This window comes from Ahaetulla prasina, chromosome 2 (assembly GCF_028640845.1).
Source record: "Ahaetulla prasina isolate Xishuangbanna chromosome 2, ASM2864084v1, whole genome shotgun sequence".
Taxonomy (NCBI): domain Eukaryota; kingdom Metazoa; phylum Chordata; class Lepidosauria; order Squamata; family Colubridae; genus Ahaetulla; species Ahaetulla prasina.
Genome location: NC_080540.1, coordinates 154584562 through 154604794, shown reverse-complemented (window position 1 = coordinate 154604794; position 20233 = coordinate 154584562). Strand labels below are relative to the sequence as shown.

At 42.0% G+C, this 20233-nt stretch overlaps 1 protein-coding gene across 3 annotated transcripts in view; it reads left to right on the top strand.

Annotated features, from left to right (window-relative positions):
• The window catches only part of ASIC1 (acid sensing ion channel subunit 1), a 348048-nt gene that overhangs the window by 320611 nt on the left and 7204 nt on the right, over window positions 1-20233 (top strand). For all 3 annotated transcript variants that reach the window (XM_058171243.1, XM_058171245.1, XM_058171244.1), the window contains 8 exons: window positions 8454-8604; window positions 9836-9963; window positions 11323-11473; window positions 17399-17455; window positions 17571-17724; window positions 19308-19399; window positions 19626-19705; window positions 20088-20192. In XM_058171243.1, coding sequence (XP_058027226.1) covers window positions 8454-8604; window positions 9836-9963; window positions 11323-11473; window positions 17399-17455; window positions 17571-17724; window positions 19308-19399; window positions 19626-19705; window positions 20088-20192 — 918 coding nt within the window. The remainder of the gene's footprint in view (window positions 1-8453; window positions 8605-9835; window positions 9964-11322; window positions 11474-17398; window positions 17456-17570; window positions 17725-19307; window positions 19400-19625; window positions 19706-20087; window positions 20193-20233) is intronic.

Sequence of the window (20233 nt, the reverse complement as noted above, 5' to 3'; positions counted from 1 at the left end):
CACCACTGTAAGTCAGGATGGGGAAAGGGGACTCTTGGTGAGGACAGCGGACAGCTGTTGGGTCCTGCAGTTGCAAAGTTACTATTTCAGCAGACTGTTGAAGTATTGGCATAAGGCAATCAATCGGGGGCCATTTTATTTAATTTTGGGGGAGGAGGCAAGGGCTGCAGTGGTCTGGCACAATGCAAGGTTGTGGGGTCATGCATGTAATGGATAGGGACAGCTAGTTAACTTTTTCACTGGTTTTAGAGAAAGTCTGGGCAGATGACAGCCTCACATTGACCTTATGAGCCGAGGTGGCGCAGTGGTTAGAGTGCAGTATTGCAGGCTACTTCTGCTGACTGCCAGCTGCCTGCAGTTTGGCAGTTCAAATTTCACCAGGCTCAAGGTTGACTCAGCCTTCCATCCTTCTGAGGTGGGTAAAATGAGGACCCAGATTGTTGGAGCCAATAGGCTGACTCTGTAAACTGCTTAGAGAGGGCTGTAAAGCACTGTGAAGCAGTATATAAATGCTATTGCTATTGCTTATCTAAACTAATAAATTAAGCAGGTTTGGCCAATAGTTTAGAATGCAAGCTCTCAGTGAATAACAAGGCTGGGAAATCACAACCAGATCCTTTAAAAAGGCAAATGGCCAACCACTTCCATACTGTACTATTGTCAAAACAAAACGCTTAGTTGTATTCACGTAGACACTAGGAACCAGGCTCATCTCAAAGGCAAAAAGTTTGGGAATTTTATTTTTTTAAAACTACGTTCAGTTGATTTCCAGTTGTGTGGTTTCTATTTCAGAATGACAGAAAATAAGCCTTTTATTCTCAGGATGGTGTTCTGAGTGGGACTTAAAAAAGAAGAGGGTTGCACTTGTATTGCAGATGGCTAACAATTGGGTTAACTTAAATGAAAAAGGAAAAGAATTTAGCCTGCTCCCTTGACGATAGAGCAAGAAAGAGAAGTGGTATCTGAAACTTAAAGGAGTACATAAAATAATAACTTTGCTTCTTCTTTGAGCGATGTTGTTTCTCTCATTTTGATAGATCCAGTGGAAAGGGTCAGAGGCGTATGTGTTTTAGTCCTTTTTGTGTCTGCTGTTTCATTCTGCTCTCAGTGAAATTGGAATATGTATAAAAATGTGTACCTTGGAATTTCAACGTGTATTTCTTTGAGATGTGAACAAAAGTCATGAAAACATGCAGCCAGTGGCTGGTCAATTGTGGGTCATCATGTCTTTTAAGTACCAGGCATTTGGAACTTATATATTAATATTTAGGACAGCATTTTATATTTTATATAGCTATATACTGGCTACCTGGCTTGGCTATCCTTCTATACAATTTCAGTGTTGTTACTTTCTCTAGTTCTAACCAGGAATTCCAATTCCCTTCTAATTCTGAAATTTAGAAGCAGAATGCAATGGGCAAAATTCATAGAGTTGAACAGTGAACCTTCAGCTGAGGAAGTGGATGGCAATTTAATGGAGCAACAAAGAGAAAGGGATTGTAGCATAGAGATAAGATTGACCGGTAAATTTATAGTAGGCTTCATGATGTAGACTTCATACACATTGTAAAACCAGGAATGTTATTGTTCAAATATGGCAGTTTCCTGCTGCAGATGTTCACTCTTCAATCTCTGGAGTTTTGTGGGGGAGATTGATTGACAGTGAAGAGAAAGATTATAATTATACAGTAGATTCGAAAGCCTGAACGTAGCTATGACTAAAACAAACCATAGCTCCCCAAGCACGAGGATCATAGACAGTTGTGGCTTGTTCTAAAGCAAAACCAGACGACCACAAGGGAAGGAGAACCTGATGAGACTTGTCACCGATTCACACACCCAAGTAATTTTAGCAGGCTTGAATCTTGTGATTGCGGTACAGTCTGTGGTACACAGATTAAAGAAATGCATATCATTCCCCATCGATAATTTGCCAATCGAAAACATGAGTCATTTGAACTATTAAATATTGTATCTGAGTATGTTTGCTGTCTGGTTTTCAAATGCCTTTCAGTGTATTTATGTAGATTGTGTTTTTGAAGTTGAACTGTGGTCTAAATATATTCTACTCTATTCTTTTCTTTCAGTCTAGAAAATGACATTAGCTTTGATGTTCTTCTGTTCTGCCTGTCATCTAAAAAACCTTTCATCCTCTTTATCATCTATATAGGCTGCCCTGAATCTTCTTGTCTGTTCTTTTCAACAGAGTTATTTTAACTTGTCCTAGTTGTAGCTAGGCGAATGTCAGGCAGGCAAACAAATATGCTATGCCCTTCAGTTTCCTAGAACATTTTCATACTGTTCGTCTTCAAGCTTAGTCTCCAGATGCCACTGCCATGTTTCTTAATTCCTTTCTCGAGCTTCCTCTTCTACGCCATCTTGTTTCTTCTCCCCTGGAAACAGATAATGATTTTCTGTGGAGTTCGCCTCCTCTGGTCACTCCAAGCTTCTGGCCCTACTCTTAACCCTTTATAGCAAGAGGCCGTTGGCTCTCCCAGAGAGAAAAACTGAAAAAGACTCCCCTCAAATGAATAAAACAAATCTTGGACTCCCATCAAGGGACTAAATTGGGTGAATCAACAGCTTCGGATGAATAAAGAGAATGAAAACAAAGCCTTAAATAAAGAGAAAGGAAAGCATAATGCTAACCACAGGAGTGATCTGAGCAGGTGACTCAGCAAATTAAGCAAACAAAATGACAGAAACTCGAACAAAAGAAGGATGATGGAACAAAAGCTTTCCCCAAACCACAGCTTGGCTCAGACCTCATCGCTCAGGGATGTCAAACTTGATTTCATTGAGGGCTGCATCAGGGTCGTTTTTGACCTCGGGGGGACGGGGATCAGGGGGACATGACATCACTCATCGAGGCTTCGTTTTCGGCCACGACGGCCTCCTGCAGCTCTCTGCCAGTGAAAACGGAGCACAGAAGGGCCGTGTGTGGCCCTTCTGAGCTCCATTTTCACTGGCAGAGGCACCGTGGGTCAGTCCTTTGCGGGCCTACGGGTTAGATCTAAGCACCCTGCGGGCCGGATTCAGCCCGCCGGCCTTGAGTTTGACACCCCTGTCATAGCAGATGGGCCTAACAGTCACCCACCCACCTCAACATTTCTCAGTTTGCTCTTTTCTATGATATACAGATCCTTCCTGCCCAAGAAGCTTCTGAGATCATAATATCTACCTACTCCCAGGTTACAATCTTTTATAGCAGTAGGCTAAGGACAAGGCAAAGCTATTCCTCGACTTAAAATTATGACCTGCTCCCCAAAAGGTACACAGAACTGTAACACCGCTTTCCATTTTTCAGCAAATATAATAGCTAAAGTAAAAGCAACTAATCCTTTTGAAATACTGTAGGCTACTTTTTCATTGATGCCGCAATCCTAAGTATATAACATGACATATTCAAGAGTCAAGGCAAACTTCTCCTTAAGATGCTGTCTGGCTGGGATATCTTCTTTTTCATTGCATTCACCTTTACAGAAATTTTAATTGAGCCTTCTTAAGAAGGAAAATCTTTTTTTTCCCCCCATACTGGTTATCCTAAAAGCATAACAAACAAAAAGCAGAATGCTTTCCAAAGCAGCAGTCACTAGCTAGCAATTAATTCAATAATTATTAATAATTAAATGATTCATTTAAATATTTGCTATAATTCATGCATCAGTCATAACTATGCCATAATTTAGACTTCCAATGTACAAGTACACGTTTTCCTAAATAACTGAAAGTACAGCATGGTCTTTTATTAATTACTGCTTTGCATGACACGTGCCAATTTGGGATTAACAAATCAAGAAGCACCAATGCATACTGGGTGACCTGTGCAGGGAATGGGGTCTTTGAGGGGATCATGGGAGGATATTAGATTTTGTTTGCCTGAAACCAGAGATTAGCATTTGTGTAGAGAAAGATCCTACTACCAAAATTGCAGCTATCTAAATGTTCATTAATAAAAATGAATATAAATTGTGGGGGTCCTTGGTGCTTCCTATGTTTTGCTTGTTCTCTTGCAGATGTTTCATTGCCAAAGTAGTACTGATGTTGTTACTTAGTTTGGTAGTGAAACGTCCTCAAGAAAACAACCAAGCTTAGAGAGGAGCAAGGACCCCACAGTTCAACCCTGAGCTACAAATATTCTCTTCTATAAATTACCTGAAACCTTTTGTCTTTGCAGGAATCTTAGTAACTCTCAATCCTTGCTTTCTATCCTTGACTCAAGAACGTGAACGTTAATAGTTAATACCAGAGACAAGGAAATTGTGGGATTCTAAAATCAAGTGCAATTGCATACACAGCACAGCTCACTATTTCCTAAAACTTCAGTAGATTTAAAGTACTGGCTAATTCTGCAGAGCAAAAACCTGGGGGGTGGGTGGAAAGAGGACTGAGTTAGTTGCAGTGGTAGGATTCAGCCGGTTCGCACCACTTCGGGAGAACCGGTTGTTAACTTTCTGAGCAGTTTGGTGAACTGGTTGTTGGAAGAAATCATTAGGGCAGAGAACCGGTTGTTAAATTATTTGAATCCCACCACTGGTTAGTTGAATTATTTATCTATCACATGTAGTTACCAAGAACTTACCGATTTGAAGACAAGGACTGCACATACCAAATGTGAGAACAAAGTCCCCACATTGGAAGGACACTTAGACGCATTCCCTTTTCCTTTATTTTTTCAATCAGACTATTTTTGACCTCGGGGGGACGGGGATCAGGGGGACATGACATCACTCATCGAGGCTTCGTTTTCGGCCACGACGGCCTCCTGCAGCTCTCTGCCAGTGAAAACGGAGCACAGAAGGGCCGTGTGTGGCCCTTCCAAGCTCCATTTTCACTGGCAGAGGCACCATGGGTCAGTCCTTTGCGGGCCTACTGGTTAGATCTAAGCACCCTGTGGGCCGGATTCAGCCCGCCGGCCTTGAGTTTGACACCGCTGTCATAGCAGATAGGCCTAACAGTCACCCACCCACCTCAACATTTCTCAGTTTGCTCTTTTCTGTGACATACAGATCCTTCTTGCCCAAGAAGCTTCTGAGATCATAATATCTACCTTCTCCCAGGTCACAATCTTTTATAGCAGTAGGCCCAAAGCTATTCCTCAACTTAAAATTATGACCTGCTCCCCAAAAGGTACACAGAACTGTAACACCGCTTTCCATTTTTCAGCAAATATAATAGCTAAAGTAAAAGCAACTAATCTTTTTGAAATACTGTAGGCTACTTTTTCATTGATGCTGCAATCTTAAGCACATAATATGACATATTCAAGAGTCAAGGCAAACTTCTCCTTGAGATGCTGTCTGGCTGGGATATCTTCTTTTTCATTGCATTCACCTTTACAGAAATTTTAATTGAGCCTTCTTAAGAAGGAAAATCTTTTTTTTCCCCCATACTGGTTAAGCAGAATGCTTTCCAAAAACGCAGCAGTCACTAGCTAGCAGTTAATTCAATAATTATTAATAATTAAATGATTCATTTAAATATTTGCTATAATTCATGCATCAGTCATAATTATGCCATAATTTAGACTTCCAATGTACAAGTACACGTTTTCCTAAATAACTGAAAGTACAGCATGGTCTTTTATTAATTACTGCTTTGCATGACACGTGCCAATTTGGGATTAACAAATCAAGACGTACCAATGCATACTGGGTGACCTGTGCAGAGAATGGGGTCTTTGAGGGGATCATGGGAGGATATTAGATTTTGTTTGCCTGAAACCAGAGATTAGCATTTGTGTAGAGAAAGATCCTACTACCAAAATTGCAGCTATCTAAATGTTCATTAATAAAAATGAATATAAATTGTGGGGGTCCTTGGTGCTTCCTATGTTTTGCTTGTTCTCTTGCAGATGTTTCATTGCCAAAGTAGCACTGATGTTGTTACTTAGTTTGGTAAGAAAACAACCTCAAGAAAACAACCAAGCTCAGAGAGGAGCAAGGACCCCACAGTTCAACCCTGGGCTACAAATATTCTCTTCTATAAATTACCTGAAACCTTTTGTCTTTGCAGGAATCTTAGTAACTCTCAATCCTTGCTTTCTATCCTTGACTCAAGAACGTGAACGTTAATAGTTAATACCAGAGACAAGGAAATTGTGGGATTCTAAAATCAAGTGCAATTGCATACATAGCACAGCTCACTATTTCCTAAAACTTCAGTAGATTTAAAGTTAATTCTGCAGAGCAGAAACCTGGGGGGTGGGTGGAAAGAGGACTGAGTTAGTTGCAGTGGTGGGATTCAGCCGGTTCGCACCACTTCGGGAGAACCGGTTGTTAACTTTCTAAGCAGTTTGGTGAATTGGTTGTTGGAAGAAATCATTAGGGCAGAGAACCGGTTGTTAAATTATTTGAATCCCACCACTGGTTAGTTGAATTATTTATCTATCACATGTAGTTACTAAGAACTTACCGATTTGAAGACAAGGACTGCACATACCAAATGTGAGAACAAAGTCCCCAAATTGGAAGGACACTTAGACGCATTCCCTTTTCCTTTATTTTTTCAATCAGACTATTTTTTTACATCTGCTCAATCGTGTCTGATTGTTAGAGTCTCCTTGACAAGTCCCTGAAGTTTTCTTGGCAAAGATTTCAGAGTGGTTTGCTATTGCCTCCTTCCAAGGGCTGAGAAAAAGTGATGGGCCCAAGGTCACCCAGCTGGCTTTGTGCCTAAGGCAGAACTAGAACTCCCCATCCCCTGGCTTCCAGCCTTAAGCATTACACCAAGTAAGCTTTCTATGGAGACATACTTAATGTAAACACTCTATAGAACTCAGCAGAAGGATAAGGCAAATTATGACACACATATACAGATAAATAGATGGACTGCATGTATGGCGGCATGGGAGGAGGTCAGAAAAGAAACCTTGCATATTTCCTTCGTGGCTTTATGCAGAATGGTCTGTCCCAGTCTGTCTCTGAATTTTATTCTTTCAAGAATTCGGCTCAAACATCCCAACAAGGCAGAAACAAGCATACCCGGACGTGTCTACAAATATTTTAAGCTTTCCTCGAGTAGCAGTTGCCAAATGTTATTCCTTAGGCTATTGGTTATATGAATTGCTTGGCAGGGACTTTTATTTGGCCACCTGTAAAAGATGAATTACCCAGCGGCAGATGAGTGTAAATGCCAGCAGGGCAGAGTCTGTCCTTTAAGGGAAGATGCAACCAGTGAATACACTCAGCAGAGCCTGTATTTCTTCACTTCCACTGTGATTTGTTGTTTTTATTGTTATTGTTCATGCTGAAGGATGTAAGACCACCACTGGTCTTAAGAGAATTCATCAGAGACACTTAGCTTCCTGAGTCATAAGGCAAATGAATCCTGCCTGCTCCTTCTATGCATGGCACTTTTTAACATCCAATCCAGCACATTCCTTATGCCTAACAAGCAAATGGATATAATTTTTCACTAACCTGTGTCTTTGGTTCTCACTTGTTTCCCACTGGTCATTATTCATAGTAGAACTCACTGGCTCCAAAGTAGCAGGAACTGGGAAAGGGAGGAAGGTGAATCCCTAAGACGGTAGCCAGATTGCCAGTGTGCCCTCAGACATCTCTTCCTTTGCTCCTTGCTCCAGCTGAATTGGCATTTTAAAAAGAATAATATTTTTAAAAGGGAGCTGGCAACAAGATACTTCAGAGGAAAGAGTTGGGCCCCACCCCCAACATTATTTTTATTTCCAGTTATGCCTACAGAGACCATATTTTCTTGTGGGGGGGAGAATAAAGGCAACTTTGAAAAGGAGACAAATCTGAAAGAGGTTCGTCAGGATAAAAAAAATATTAAATTGATCATGTTTCTAACTTTGCCTTACAAAGGAAAATTCAAGTGTAAAACCAAGAAATGCATAATAATAAAAACATCTAAAACCAAACAGAATATATCAATTTGTTTTAAAAAGACAATTCAATTTTCATATTATTATTTTTTAACCTGAATGTGAAAGACTGTGCATTAAGTGATACCATTTGTGTGGGAAAAGTTAAATAGCCAAATTAAAAGGACAAAAATGAGTTTTTGAAAAAAATAAATAAATCTAACGCACAGCTTTCAGGAAAGCAAAGACTGCCCTTTATAGTAAAGAACATATGGTCACTGCAAGCATGGCTGGCTCAGGAATTCTGGGAGTTAAAGTCCACAAGTCATACAAGGTCCATGGTTCCCTACCCGTTCTAGCAAATCAACGCTTGTGGTTAACCATTTTGGAACTGGCCAAGCCTCTCTCCCCAGCAGCCATTTTGCAAGAGTGCCATAACATGTTCCCAAGTTTCACCAGGCCCAAAGAGTACACTTATTATACTTGTTGAAAGACACAATGTGACAATGCTGTGTAGTTTATGCTCTTCTCTTCTGACTTGCTCTTGCTTATCAAGGCTAGGAGAGCCCCCTGGCCTCCAGAGGAAGTGTCAGGCTCCTATCCTAACCCTACTTTTTCTCCTCCACAGGTTTTCACCCGCTACGGAAAATGCTACACCTTCAATTCTGGCCAGTCTGACAAGCCACCCCTCATCACCATGAAAGGGGGCACCGGCAATGGCTTGGAGATCATGCTGGACATTCAACAGGATGAATACCTTCCGGTCTGGGGAGAGACAGGTACAAGTGCTTTCTCCTTTCCCATCCCTGCATCAGTTCCCCATTTCTCCTCGTGGCAGAATCCCTCAAGGCGCTGCCCATCCTTAGGCAGCCTCAATTTGCCAAAAAAAACCAAACCCTCCCCTCCTCCAAGTCTCCCTCCAGTCAATCATTTCCTAGACTTGCACAACCTCCTGAGACCCTCATCTTGCCTTTCCACATCAGCTTCCTTACTCGGCCTCCCCCTCTTCACTCCTGTCCTACTCACCATAGCAACCAGCTTAGCAATGCCAACCAGGTAGCTGCCTCTTATCCAGAAATAGCATTTTGTTCTGTTAAGGGAGAAATGTGTTCTTCAAACTGCAGGAGGGGGGGGTGAAGCCAGAGTCCCTAATCAAAGGTCATCAGGAGGCTACGTGGAAAGCATGTTTGCATTCCTAGCTGACTTTCCATTTCTAGGGAGAAGGGGAGAGAAAGAGAGCCAGATGGGCTCTGCCTGGTTTTAACAAAAATGCTATTAGCATCCCTGGATGTGTCCCTGGATTGAAATCTCAACCTTTGCGTTAATGGGGAGGAAGACTGTGAGTCTTTGGGCATTTTGATTCTGGTCAGTCAATCAGAGTCCTAAAACTGCCGCATAATAGATCAAGGAATGGGAGGGGGAGCAACATCTCTTTTGGCATTTACCAGCCTCCCCTTTCTGCTTGACTTTAATATTTTAACACATCCTTTAGTTTAAAGAAATTGATGGAAAGCTGGCATGCTTGCAAAGGAAAACCTCAGTTTCTAAATCATCGTTATTTATTAGAAGGCCTCTGGGCTGCCTTAGACAATGAAAACAGGAGGGGGGGGTTGTAGCCTAATGTTTTACTTGAAAGCATGCCCAGCTGCTCAGAAAAAAACAACAACAACAATGGGTTAAGTCTAGAGTAAAATTCAGGTTGCAAGTTCCTCCATTTGCTGATAAATAAATGTCTGTAACTGATTTCACCTATCCTGGCACTCATTTTGTGACAACACCCAAAAGAGGCTCCCAAAAGGCCTCTCACTGGCCCAGAAAAGCTGTTAGTCCCTAACACAGGGGAAACTATGGCAGGTGTGTATTGAGAAGATCGGGAGAACCTGCTCTCCACGCCCCTGTAGCTTCAACATCATGTTTCTCCTTGATGCATGGATGTCCCTGGGATGTCCCTGGGGATTGGAGGGCCACCTCACTTGCTCTCGCCATGCTTTCTATCTCTCTGTGCCATAGATGAGACATCCTTTGAAGCTGGGATTAAAGTGCAGATCCACAGCCAGGATGAGCCACCCTTCATTGACCAGCTGGGATTTGGAGTAGCACCTGGCTTCCAAACCTTTGTGTCCTGCCAAGAGCAGCGGGTAAGTTGAAGACACATTTGCTTTATGTAAAAGATCTTCTTGTATTCGTTCTAAAGTGCAGGAATGGTTTTGTGATTAAAGCACTAGGCTAGGACCAGGAGCACCCAGGTTCAGATCCTGTTGTGTCTCGCCCAATCTCACCACAGCCAGGGCCTGCTTATCTGCTTCCGAACGCTGAAGAATGTCCTAGCATGCCTCCCGGCCCCAGCCCTGGCTCCATGCCCAGACAGGCTGAGGAGGGGGCATCTCCCGGCCCCAGCCCTGGCTCCATGCCCAGACAGGCTGAGGAGGGGGCATCTCCCGGCCCCAGCCCTGGCTCCATGCCCAGACAGGCTGAAGAAGAGCAAGTATCTCCAGCCCCCAGCCCTGGCTCCATGCCCAGACAGGCTGAAGAAGAGCAAGTATCTCCAGCCCCCAGCTCTGGCTCCATGCCCAGGCAAACGGAGCAACTAGACCCCTCCCCCTCCTCCACAGCATGTGAGCCTGAGGAAGGTCAATTACCAACAGCTGCCGATTGGAGTGACCCTCGCGTCAGAAGACTTGATAGGCGGAGGCAACAGAAGGAAGGGAGGGGCAGGCCTGGATAAGTGCTGAGTCATGGAGCCACACCCCATGGCCTATATAAAGGATCTGCTTTCTGGCATTCTCTGAGTCAGGCAAAGTCTAAACATATCTTGCTGAAGTCACTTTCTGGTCTCCTGCCTGCCTTGAGGACTTTGCTAGGACTTTGGCAGAGCTGCAGAAGCACACCTGATTTGGATTTCCCTGACCCGGCCGTCAGCGGAGGAGTGGGACACGACAGATCCATCCTCAGCCATGGAAGCTCACTGAATTATTTTCAGCCACTCAGTGTTTCTCGGCAAAACCTACCTCACAAGTTACGTTTATTGAATAAAACATGTTTTATTCCTATTTTATCACGACTAAAAATTGAAAATGGTATTATGTATGCTGCCTTGGATTTCCGAAAGAAAAGCAGGATAATGAGTGAATGTAAATTGTTGCAAGGAGAAAGAAAAAAAAACTGAAGTGCCCCGCAATGCTTTTTCTTCCATTCTCCTTTGAAAAGAACGGCTTAGATTGAAACATCCCTGGAATCTGAACCAGGAATCCAGGCTGAGGTCAAATGGCTCGTGCTGCTGAGTAGCAGGCTTTGACTTCAGAGTTGTATTCATATCTACGCAGGGATATGCTATTGGTAGTATTATTTTATGCGTTTATTGCTGCCTTGTTTCATTTGTAAACTCTACTGAGTCCGTATATATGACGTCCTCATTACAGGCCAAATGGAGCTCTTCTTTTTGTCTTAGGAAAGATTTAGGAGATATTGACCTTCTCATTCTATCCTCTGTTGCTCAGCTTATCTACCTTCCTCCACCTTGGGGTGACTGCAAGTCGGTGACAGTAGAGTCTGAATTCTATGACACCTACAGCATCACTGCTTGCCGCATAGATTGTGAAACCCGCTACTTGGTGGAGAACTGCAACTGTCGTATGGTGCATATGCCTGGTAAGAAGGAAGGACAGATCTGAAGGGAAGCTAAGGACCGGAATCCATAATCGTTGCAATGTTGGTTTTTTTTTAATCATCTTCTTATTGAGTCCTTTGCAAGACGAAGGGCTGATTTATGGGAATACAGTCCGGAATGTGCTCTCTATTTTGATATTTAAAGGGTGGGCTAGCATGCCACATTTACTTGTGTCACAACAGGTTGCCTATGTTAATGCCTGCAGAACCCAAAGCTGAAACTGGATTAGGTATCTCCTCTAGGGCAGGGGTCTTTGCTGGCTGAGGGACTCTGGGACTCTGGGAGTTGAAGTCCACAAGTCTTAAAGGGACAAAGGTCCCTCTAGGGTGGTCTCCAGAATGAATCAGGAATACAGAGGACAACCGCATGGCTGTAACAAATGCAAAGGATCTGCAGAATCAAAAGTCTAATGTTCCTCACTTGGATTTCTCCCCCAGTTTTGCATTCTCCAGAATCACTGCTCTGTACTCAAAATAGTAATGAAATAAGGTTCAGGCCCTTGAAGTTAAGATTCGGTTTGAAGCATGAGGTGGGGATGGGGGATGGGAAATGGATATTGACAGTTAAGTGTAGTCGCATTAGGAGATACCAGTACATCTCAACCAGATGCTGTGCTGAAACTCTGCATAGGCTAATAATCGTCTGCCCAACTTTAGTCCAATTCTTCACCAAGTCAGCTGACTGCTGATAGTGCTGGACAGCTCCTCTTGCAGACTGAAGTGGCCAGAGCTATTGCTAACTCTCAAACACCCAGCAAACACCACATTCCTGAATTCCAACCATGTCAACTGTTTCAGTTTAATAAGCAAGCAGGAAATGAGAATCAGATGGAGTCATAAAACCATCAGTTTTATAGTGTAGAAGATCCCTGTTCCTCACAAAAAAGAAGTCCCTGCAGATTTTACTCTGCTAGCTGTTGCTGACTATAGGGGGTGGTGCTCATCTCCATTTCAAGGCCACTGACAGTCCAAAAATGTTTCTGTATTTCGTGGCCAGCATGATATCACCGAGCAGTGGTTCCTCCCCATCGAAGTAGTACCTATTTATCTACTCACATTTGTATGCTTTCAAACTACTAGGTGGGCAGGAGCTAGGCGAAGACAGGTGCTCATCCCGTTGCATGATGCTCGGGTCTCAAACCTTAGCTGTCGGCTTTCCAACTGATAAGCCCAGCATCTTAACTTCTAGCCATAGCACTGCCCAATCATCAACTGGGACTCCAGTTTAAAAAAGTTTCAGGTAGCACCAGTAGGATTACTATTGCAATCGAAAACAATATTCCACTAGATGAACCAATATAAGAATGTGCTGTATAGCAATAGCACTCAGACTTATATACCACTTCAAAGTGTTTTTACAGCCCTCTCTAAGCAATTTACAGAATCAGCATATTGCCCCCAACAATCTAGGTCCTCACTTTACTGACCTCGGAAGGATGGAAGGCTGAGTCAGCCTTGAGCTGGTCAGAATCAGTAGTCAGCAGAAGTATGTTAATCTGCATAATATATTCAGTTGTGGAATTAACTGTTGTAGGTTTTCAACTCTTTAGATGATTATGATGGTGACGATGATATATATATATATACCACCTTTCCTCTTACAGGAACCAAGGGCAATATACAAAAAAAAATGAAACAATCTTCTGCGGCTGGTTCTAAGCCATTTTACTGCATTGCCTTCTTCATATGAGAAAAGCTGGCAAATCAGTATCATATACCTGATTTCACATCTCATAAACAGTCCAATTTGGTGCATGATGACATAATGAAGCTGAAATTAAACCACCTGTAAGTGGGGGAAAATGCCAAAGTCATGTGAACATTCCTAAAAAAAAGCTGAAATAAATCATATCATTACACGGGTTAGCTTTTTTTCATATGGTTGATTTCCAGGTAATTCACCACAATTCCCACCAAGCTGTCCCAGAAGAATATGCTAATTTATATGATAATATCTAGTCAATGTGGTCTGTGCTATATACCTAAATAGCTCTAGCTCCTTAGAAGTATCAGGGTGGTGCAATAAACTGTCCTCAGAATGTGGGTGTCAATACATGCATATTTTCATTTATTTTCAAAGTAATTACCAAAATTGCCCCAAAGCAGTGGAAGTAAGGTGTTTTACAGTTGCTGAAAATATTCTTTTTAAAAGTGCTTCTATTATGGTTCATCTCTAATTATGACTTCCCCTAATTGAGCCACTCCCGTTTTCTAATTCTAAGGCACGCTGTAACAGATGCCAGGGCTCTTTCAACCACCTCACCTTGGTCTTTCTTTTTTTTAATCAGAATACCTCTTCCAGATATGTAATTAGCATAATCCTAACAAGGAAGTGAGTTAATTATCTTAGTCAGCTTCATCTCCTAGGGAAGAGTAGGCAGAATAGCACAGACAAATGATGAGAAAATGGGGGGGGAGGGAGTTGATCTGTAATTTTTCAGGTTACAGATCAAACCTGATTAGAAATTGGTATGGTATCATTATTTAGGAGAGATGATAGACAAGTAAAGACATGGATTAATGCAGGGGTTTGAATTCAGTTATGCTTGCATAATGCCACTCAGATTCAGTGTGGGTTATGACTAATAAGGTTGCCTTAAGATGCAAAGAAATTAGAGCCAATGGTAGTATCTTCATGAAGTGTACCGTTTTTAATTGGATACTTTGTTTGGACAATGTATTAACACAACATTTGCTCTCTATGGAACAATTGAGGACCAGTTTCTATAACCAGAGCAATTAAGCTCTAAAGCAGGGGTATCAAACTCTATTTCATTGAGGGCCGCATCAGGGTTATGTTTGACTTCAGGGGGCTGGAGTGGGCATGGCCAGCTCGACATCGCTCATGTCAGGGGCACCTATGGTGGCCCGAGGGCTCTGCGGGCAAAAATGGGCTCCCAAGCTCCATTTTCAGCAGCAACAGCCTCCTGCAACTCTCTGCCAGCAAAAACAGAGCTTAGTTTTCACTGGCAGAGGTACCACAGGTGGTCCTTTGCTTTTTCCAGGCCGGCCCCACGGGCCAGATCTAAGCACCCTGTGGGCCAGATCTGGGCCCTGGGCCTTGAGTTTGATACCCCTGCTCTAAAGCTTTCCCTGGATTATTTTAGGTGGGGCATCTAGTATTAAAATACAATCCCTAAGAAGGAAACTGTTTTCCCTTTCAAAGCATGAGGATGGAAAGCACTAAGATTAGATTTTCTTCTGCTTGGTTTCTCCCCGCCCCCCGCTATATCTAGAATATATGAAACGGGAATAATATCGCTACAGGTAGACCTCGCTTAATAATTGCACTGTTTGGTGATGGTTGAAAGTTACGATGGTGCTGAAAAAGTGACTTTATGACCAGCCCTTGTACTTAGGACTGTCACAATTCCTTTGGCAGTCATGTGATCGAGATTTCTGCACTTTGCAACTAGTAGGTATTTACAACTGTTGCAGAGTCCTGGGGTCACGCGGTCACCATCTGCATGCTTAATGGTCAGCTTCCAACAAGGAAAGTTGATTGATAAGTCAGCAGTAAAAACCTAAAATGTGGTCATGTGATGCGACTGAACAGCTGCATCACTTAGCAATAGAATTACTGGTCCCAGTTGTGGTTGTTAATCAAGGATTACCAGTATAGGGTTTTTTTTTCTTATTTCTAGCTATAACACAGAATCTGGTACATAGAAGGCTCATAGAGAAGGGAAATAAATACCTTCTGGATACTCCAGATATAAAAGCAATAGAAAACAGCGTAAGGCTCACTGTCCATATTAAAGGAGGGTTCATAGCAGGGGTGAAATGCTCCCAGTTCGGACCGGATCACCTGATCCGGTAGCAATGGCGGCGGATGGTTCGGAGAACTGGTAGCAAAAATCCCTGCCCCACCTCACCTCAGCTGAGCCGCACAATCATCAGAGGTTTGTTGTTGTTTTTTTACTTTTAAAAGCATTTTTTCTTCCACTGAAAAAATGCTTTTAAAAGTTAAAAAAAAAGCCTCTGGTGATCGTGCGGCTCAGCTGGGATCATCAGAACTCTTTAAAAGCTTTTTTTCCTCTGGCAATCCCAGCTGAGTTGTCTGATCATCACAGGCTTTTAAAAGCATTTTTTTACAACCTCTTTGGCCAGGGCGGTTGTAGAAGAAATGCTTTTAAAAGTAAAAAAAAAAAAGTTGGCCATGCCCACCTAGTCACATTACGCCCCCCACCAAGCCACACCCACAGAACCGGTAGTAACAAATTTTACATTTCACCACTGGTTTATAGCCCAGTAATAATAGAGGACCTGCTTTGCACACAGAACAGTCCAGGTTTAATTGCTGGGGCTGGGGAAAAAATTGTACGTGGAAAAAATGGCGAAAAGCACTGGCAATAAGTGGCAGTTCTCTCATTTCCTATTGTGAATTCCTAGGGCAGGGTTAATTTCAGCTAAATATATTTAAGCTTTAAATATGTTTCACAAAGAAAGATGGAACGGCAGCAGTTCTGGAAATAAATATATTAACGGTGTCCATTTTTAACAACTTTTTTTAAATCACAATGGCCCCAAATAGAAGTTCTCCTCCTTTTCATTCAAATGTTTATGTATTATATGTGTTAGACTTCTCATAAAATCGATTTCCATAAGTGTTCCTCTGACTTAATAAAAATACAGCTATACAACATCAACAATCATTCCAGACTTACCAAATCATACACTGAAAAACTCCAACAACATAATACAATACAAAGACAATCATTAAAATCTAAATATTACCTTATTATCCCAAAATGAAAAAAAAAATGACTTAATTTGGATTCCTCACCAAAAAGAGGATTGAAATATACTGTTTATATTTATAAACCCATACATTTTTCCCTCACCCAATCAATCTGCCGGTATCACAACCTTGTATGTAGATGTGCATATATTTACTTGCCCTATACCACACTCCAAAAATAGAATGCCAAGATAAAACAATAACCATCAACACCTTGAGCTCCTTAACAAAAGACAAGATATAAAACAAGTAAAGATTTAAACCGAGTCACTTAAATCATTTGATTCTAAAGTAAGGCACCCTGTTTGTAAAATTAACTGATCCTTCAATCATTTGCACCTTTCAGAAATGCTTGTAAGAACTTTCCTCCCTCCTTCCAACAGAAGGAAAGCAGGATGGAGAAGGGTGAGGGGAGGGGTTTGTTCCACGGGTTTAGTTCGCCGTGAACTAAAAACATATTTATTTATTCAAGCGGGACTGGCATAATAGTTTTTACTATTTTAAATTGGGTTTTATTGTCTTAAGGTTTTAAATTTTTAAATTTTAAATGTCGGCCTTTTTTGCAATTTGCTTCGTTTTAAATTCTGGTTTTAATTGTATATATATTGAGTTTTATCCTGGCTGTACACCGCCCTGAGTCCTTCGGGAGAAGGGCGGTATAAAAATTTAATAAAATAAATAAATAAATAAAATAAAAAAGGAACAAGAAATCGGAGAACAATACTGGAGAAATGGAGAGAGGGAGGGAGAGGGGAAGAGAGAGGGAGGGAGGGAGGGAGGGAGGGAGGGAGGGAGAGAGAGAGAGGGTTTTTTTAGGGTTTTAATTAGGGTTTTAAACGGGGTTTTAAATTGTATTTAAATTTTTAGGCCGTTATTAGTTTTTTATATAGTTTTTTAAATTTGTATTGTATGTACTGTGTTTTTATTGGCTGTGAACCGCCCTGAGTCCTTCGGGAGAAGGGCGGTATACAAATATAATAAATAATAATAATAATAATAATAATAATAATAATAATAATAATAATAATAATAATAATAATAATAATAATAATAATAGAGAGAGAAAAGCCCTATTTAGATACTAAGGGTAGAAATCCAGCAGGAATGAACTTTGCCATAATAGCTGCTCGCATTAAAGCATAACACCATTTTATGTTCTTTTGCAGGTGATGCTCCCTACTGCACACCTGAACAGTACAAAGAATGTGCAGACCCAGCCCTTGGTAAGGACCAATAGACATCACCTTTCAGGTCTCTTAAAATGAGATGTTACGAACGGTATTCAGTACTTTGTTATTTGAAATCATTGTGACTTCTCCCTTCCTTTGGGGTCTCCAGACTTCTTGGTGGAGCGAGACAATGATTATTGCGTATGCGAGATGCCTTGCAATGTCACACGCTACGGTAAAGAGCTGTCCATGGTGAAGATCCCCAGCAAGGCCTCAGCCAAGTACTTGGCCAAGAAATACAACAAGAGTGAACAGTACATTGGGTGAGTTTCTTTTCCTGGCCGAGTTTCACCCTTGCATCCAACCCATCTAATATTACCTTTTTTCTGTATTTCCTCTTCCTGTCCCTCACTAACTGGCCAAAACAGAAACTAATAAGACAGCAGCATCCACCATCAGGGCAAAGCTGTAAGCATTGTCAAAGATAACCAAGAGATTTAGAACCGAGACAGCTTTGGAAAGAGGCAGATGAGGAAAGAACCGAAGCACAGCCATGCAATGAAGAAGGCACCATTTGGCTCTTCCTTCCTATTAAAAACAATTCTCTCAGCAAGTGGAAGCACTCCAGGAGAACATTTCTTCCTTTCCCAGTTGGTGAACCCAGGCATTTGAATACTCAGTATTGTCTCCAGTTGTACCCCTTCCTGGATCAGGAGTCCCTGCGCTCAATCATTCAAACTCACATTTGGACTACTCCTGCAATGCACTCTACATGGGGCTACCCTTGAAGAGCATTCAGAAGCTACAACTAGTGTAAAGAGTGGTGGTATGGGTGATCTCCAAAGCTCTTAAGAGTGAGCCGTATTATGCCACTATTCTGTGAGCTGCACTGATGCCCTGTCTGCTTCCAGGTGCAATTCAAGGTGTCGGTGATCACCTTTGAAGCCTGCATGGCATGGGTTCAGGTTATTTGAGGAACTGTCTCATCCCAATAGGATTAGATTCGACTCACCCATGCTGGCAGAGGGGGCATGCTGCAAACCCCATTGGTTAAGGAATTCTGGCTGGAAGGGTCCAGAAGAGCCTGCTCTGCTGTGGCTCCTGCCCTTTGGAACATCTTCTCCCCCAAGATTAGATATGCTCTCACCCTCCCAGCCTTCCACAAGAGACTGAAAATCCGGTTCTGCCAAATGGCTTGGGGGCCCAGAGGGGAAGCATCACACTGGAGGTGGTTGATGGACCAATATAAGATTCCCCCTCTTGCACACCTTGCCCCCTCCCTCCCCACCTTTAATTAGTAATTGCATTTCTATTGTTATTAATATTTATTTCTCATGGTTTTATTGTTTTAATGTTGTAGGCTGCCCAGAATCACCATCTTTACTTATAATTGCATTTTATTGTTATTAGTAATATTTCTCATGGTTTTATTGTTTTTAATGTTGTAATCTGCCTACGGTGAGACGTGCGGCAAATAAATTTAATAGATAAAAGATTAGATAGACAGACAGATGATAGATAGCTGAGAGAGAGAGAGAGAGATGATGGATGGATGGATGGATGGATGGATGGATGGATGGATGGATGGATGGATGGATGGACAAACTGACAGAAACACAGAAAGACAGATAGGTCTCCCATCTCTTCTGGAGCCAATCCTGTTCTTCTGAGGAAATGTTCTACACATCCGATGATGATTCCACAAACAGCTACAACCATCATTTGTCTCTTTTGGTGTAGACATGCAGGTGTATGTATGTTTTCACTTCTACAGCTATGAGTGCTTGTTTTGCTGAGTTGGTCATTAGCCAAAACTCCAAATATCAGCATAGGGTCTACTTACAGGATTCTTTGGTGGGCAGATTTTAAAGTTTGAATCCCTTTTACTTCCCTTCATCTTATGCAGGGAGAACATCCTCGTTCTGGACATTTTCTTTGAGGCTTTGAACTATGAAACTATTGAGCAGAAGAAAGCATATGAAGTAGCTGGACTGCTGGGTGAGATCACTTTTTTTCTGACCGCCAGTTGGAGCAGATCCTATAAATGCCAGACTTCCAGGGCATCTAATGCAAAATCTCCATGTTCCCCCTTTCCCTTCAATGTGGGTTGGCATAACTGGGGATTACCCAGAGATGGAAGTTATTCCACTTAAGAAACATGCCAAGACTGGGATTGGGATGCATCTAAAGACCTGACATGCGTCTTCCTGTCTCTCCCATGCAGGTGACATTGGGGGACAGATGGGACTGTTTATTGGGGCCAGTTTACTGACTGTGCTTGAGCTTTTTGACTATGCCTATGAGGTGAGTTTTGGTCACTGTTAACATGAGGGAAAGGAACACAACTTATAGCTTATAAGGAGGTATCCAGTAAATATAGGCTGTAATTCAGTTCTGAAGCAAACTTCTAGTTCTCTTCAGTTAAGAAAAAAGTTTTAAGTTTTAGCAATAAACTGAGCCAATAAGAAAGTAATTCTTCATCACACTTCACTGAAATACACCATTTTCAGAATTTGACTTCTATGTGGGGGGGGGGTCACCTAAAGCTCATTTCAATACGGTAATTAGTGTTACAGCTCAATCATATGGAATTTGATTCACTGGCATACTGTGTGTACATAAGAATTCTAAAGAATCCCAATTAATAGCTCCCAATGATGAACATTTCCTCTTGTTCAATCTCTAGGTTATTAAGTTCCACCTGTGTCGCCGGGACAAGTGTGAGAAGAAACACAAAGGGAACAACAGTGACAAGGGTGTTGCCCTGAGCCTGGATGATGTGAAGCGCCATGTAAGTGTCTACACCTCATAATGTAGCACATTCCCATGTCA